Source organism: Glycine soja, chromosome 11 (genome assembly GCF_004193775.1).
Source record: "Glycine soja cultivar W05 chromosome 11, ASM419377v2, whole genome shotgun sequence".
Taxonomy (NCBI): Eukaryota; Viridiplantae; Streptophyta; class Magnoliopsida; order Fabales; family Fabaceae; genus Glycine; species Glycine soja.
In genome coordinates this window covers 40956850-40960584 of record NC_041012.1, presented here as the reverse complement: position 1 = coordinate 40960584, position 3735 = coordinate 40956850, and the positions used below count along the sequence as shown (strand labels likewise).

At 39.8% G+C, this 3735-nt stretch overlaps 1 protein-coding gene across 1 annotated transcript; it reads right to left on the bottom strand.

The window, feature by feature from the left end:
* Positions 1 to 867: 867 nt before the first annotated feature.
* Positions 868 to 3535, bottom strand: LOC114374311 (protein kinase PINOID-like). The gene is made up of 2 exons (XM_028331943.1): positions 2796 to 3535; positions 868 to 1842 (listed from the first exon to the last, which is right to left on the bottom strand). Exons 1-2 carry the CDS (start codon positions 3365 to 3367, stop codon positions 1044 to 1046), a joined length of 1371 nt encoding a protein of 456 aa, XP_028187744.1. The 5' UTR covers positions 3368 to 3535; the 3' UTR covers positions 868 to 1043.
* Between the last annotated feature and the right edge of the window lie 200 nt (positions 3536 to 3735).

The following is a 3735-nucleotide window of genomic DNA, read 5'->3' as shown; positions in this document are numbered from 1 at the left end:
GTCGCGCGTGCATTGTTCAGATCACCCTGTTGATCTTAAAAACTTGTTTGCGAATGACAAATAAAATGAAATAGTTTTGTGCTTTTCTAATGTCATTTTAAGTGAAACAAACAGTTTCTCAACAAGCAGCTTGACTGTTTTGAAATCAGTTAGAATGAAAATAATGATTGAACAATAAAATTCGATGACATGTGCAGATTTTCAATGCCAGAGAGTAAATTTCAAATATGGTATTTAGTGGAAAAAATTAACCTATTATTTATTAGTGTTTTCTTATAATTTAATAATTCGAGTAACATATTGGTTATTTTATCATTCACAAAATGATGAGATAATCTCTATTGAAATATTAAATAACACAATTCTTTCATATGAACAATGTAACAAAAGTCAGATACTGGATTATACTAGTACAATTTAGTTCACTCACTGTTTTTAAGATGGCTAAAGTAGCTATATATCACTAATTAATAAACGGAACGCGTCTTTGTGTACTCCAACGTGTCTCTGCGCATCTCAAAGTGTGATGAGAAGAAATTAAGCAAGGAATATTCTGAATTTAGAAATGCCAAGTTATTTTTTCATGGTTGTCTCCCCTTAAAGCATACCATGAAAGGAAAGACAGACCCAAATACTTGAGCTTTTAAAAGCAACTGTTTGGTATGATTAAGATGATAATCTCAATGCAAGAAAAGAAAAAGATGATCATCTCAAATCTCAATGCCGTGGTATGGCAACGAAAAACACATTTGATTACGTTGATGGGAAGAATCAAATTATCTCCTTTTCCTTATTTTCTTTTTCTTTCCATTCATCTACCTTATGGACGACATGCCAAAAAATATAATATATATAAAGGTCAAAAGAAACTTGAATGTACGTAAGTATCAAACTATGTTATTTTATATTAAAAAAAAGGGTTACAAAAAAGAAAGGACAACTAAAAAATATACACATAAGTCACCCATCCGCCAATTATAAAACTGGGGGGCACCGACTGAACACGTGGCGTGGCGCAGGGGGCGACCATCGTCGGATTTTAATCAAAAGTAATCAAACGCCGTTAGCTGCTGTCTACTGTTATTTACGTTGCCGTTATCGTTGGCGGGGTAGTAAAACGGCGTCGTTTTATTCCTTCTGAGTGATGGAACCTCCGGCGGCGTGACCGTCCGGATGAGCGCGAGATTGAGCCCCGCGAAGAAGGGGTGTTTTTTGACGTCCGCAGAGCCTCGTTTGGACCCGAGCCTGCGGTTCGGGTCCTTGTTGAGCAACCCTGATATGAGGTCCCGCGCGTGCATTTCAAGCGTACTGGAGGGCGTGGAGGTGGGAAATGCGAGGGGCTTTTTGATGATGCTTCGCAGCGTAGCCTCGTTCGATGATCCCGCGAAGGGTGTTCGACCGTACACCATCTCGTAGATGAATATCCCGAAGGACCACCAGTCGACGGCATTGCCGTGTGAGTTCCCGGAGGCCACTTCCGGCGACACGTACTCGTGGGTCCCAACGAAGGAGCACGAGCGGGCCCCGACCGGTTCGGCCACGAAGAGGCGGTTGGGTTGGAGGGTCTGGACCTTCCTGGACCGGAATACGCGGTTCGAGAGGCAGGAGAAGGGGGTGGAGTACTGGCGAGTGTAGCGTAACGCGGGTGCGAATGCGGGGTCCAGTGAACAGTCAGGGGATTCAACGGCTGGGATAGCATCGGAGCATAGAGAGAGATCGAAGTCGGAAAGCATGATGTGACCGTCTGATCTGACCAACACGTTTTCGGGCTTCAGATCCCTGTAGATGATTCCCAGCATGTGGAGATACTCCAACGCAACCAGTACTTCAGCCGCGTAAAACCTGTAACGAGAATATCATTATTAGTGCAACAAACACCAAACCTAATTTTCTCATACGCAACAAAACACTTGACTTCTATTCCCCCCTTCATAATCTCACAGTCAAGTCCATGTTCATGCACTCCCTTTTTTTTTTTTTGTTTTTCAGATTGTGTTTTATTTATTTTTCAAATGTTAAACATAATATGATTTTTTTTTTCGCATTCAAATACAATAAAGGATAAATAAATACATAAATCTTTAACTTGTTTACAAAAAATGCATCAAAATACCAAATAACTTCTTTTATAATTGGGAAGTAAAAATTAAATATTTAAAGCTTAATCTATTAAAAGATTAAGTTAACTTTTCTCTAAAATTATGATTTGTATTTTTTATGTAAAAATAAAAAATACAATATTAATGTTACATTCAGAAATAATAAAAACAAATAAATCTAAAAAATAAATTATTTTCTTTAAGCTAAGTGAAGAAATTAAAAAAAAAAATTGGTGTGAGTGATAAAAAAAAATAAAACTCATGACCAATTTAACTCCCTATCGATATTTAAAATTTTATATATTAAAAAATCAGTTTAACTATATTTCTGCTAAAGGTATGAATTGTATAATTAATTTTTTTTAGTTCTTAAAAATTATAAATTATTTACTTTTACTTCTGAAAGCATTTTAAAAGAACAGAACACAAATCTTTTTTTATGAAATGCATGGATTACAAATAAAAAATTATTATTTTTTATTTAAAGGCATGCATACTTTTTATAACATAGTTAAGTATGAAAAATATCAGTGTAAAAATTGTTGACTTGAACTTATAAAAACAAGTGAAAGAAAAATAATTATTTTTAGAGAAGAAAAGACAAAATAAGATTTCCGCAAGGTGAGATAATGAATAATTATTGAGTGATGCGAGAAGAGAAGAGGTTCTGAAGAAAGAAGGTGATGGTTACGTTACCTGGCAGAGGAGAGAGAGAATCGGTTATTGGGGTGGTTGTGTTGAAGGGAGTGCAAGTCCCCACCGGAGCAATACTCCATCACAATGCATGAGAAATTCGAAGCCTCGAACTCCGCGTAGAGCGTAGGGAGGAACGGATGGTCCACCATCTTCAGAATCTTCCTCTCCATCTCCGCTCTCTGCGCCTTCTTCTTCAGCGCCACCGCCTCCTTGTCCACCACCTTCATCGCGTAGAAACAGGGGTCCTCGTCGTCGTCCTCGTCGCCGGCGTCGTGGCGGAGACGGCAGAGGTAGACGGTGCCGATGTCGCCGGCGCCGATGCGGCGGAGGAGGTGGAAGTCGCGGAAGGTGAGGGCGGACTTGCGGCGGAGGATGGCGGAGTAGGCGAAGTCGGAGGAGCGGTGGGGTTTGACGAAGAGGGTCTCAGGGGAAGAAGAAGGAGGAGGGAGATCGAAGGAGAGACGGCTGAAGCTGGTGCTGCAAACGCTCTCGTTGCTCATTGAAGTTCTTTGAGTGGAGGAATTGATAGTCTCAGAACTCATGCCAGAATCGCGTCCACCACCAGTCTCCATTGAGAGGGTGTGTTTGAGGGGTTGTTGTGTGGTATTTATGGGAAGGGCGTTGGTTAAGCTAAGCTAGGTGGGCCTGCCCGTGCGGTACATGTCTTGTTAATGTTAAGCTTTTATTTCACACTACTTTTCTCATTATTGCAATGACAAACATGGCCTACAGGAATCAACCATGTTTCTCTCTGACCTACCGCTCAAATATCGGGTCTTATTCAACCCATGCTTTATGCAAACCATAATATTCTTTTACTCCTCCATTCCAATATTGTACTAATAACAATTGTTATTTTCACCGCAAGAAAAGGATTTTTTTTACAAAGAGTATTAGAATCAGGACCAGGTAATTAAGACGCTGATGATAGGTTGAGACT

Excerpts from the sequence above, each read along its gene's own strand:
- LOC114374311 (XM_028331943.1), bottom strand. The coding sequence starts at position 3,367 with ATGGAGACTGGTGGTGGACGCGATTCTGGCATGAGTTCTGAGACTATC. Across the intron at positions 1,843-2,795 it reads TTCTCTCTCTCCTCTGCCAG|GTTTTACGCGGCTGAAGTAC; the intron begins GTAACGTAACCA and ends TTCTCGTTACAG.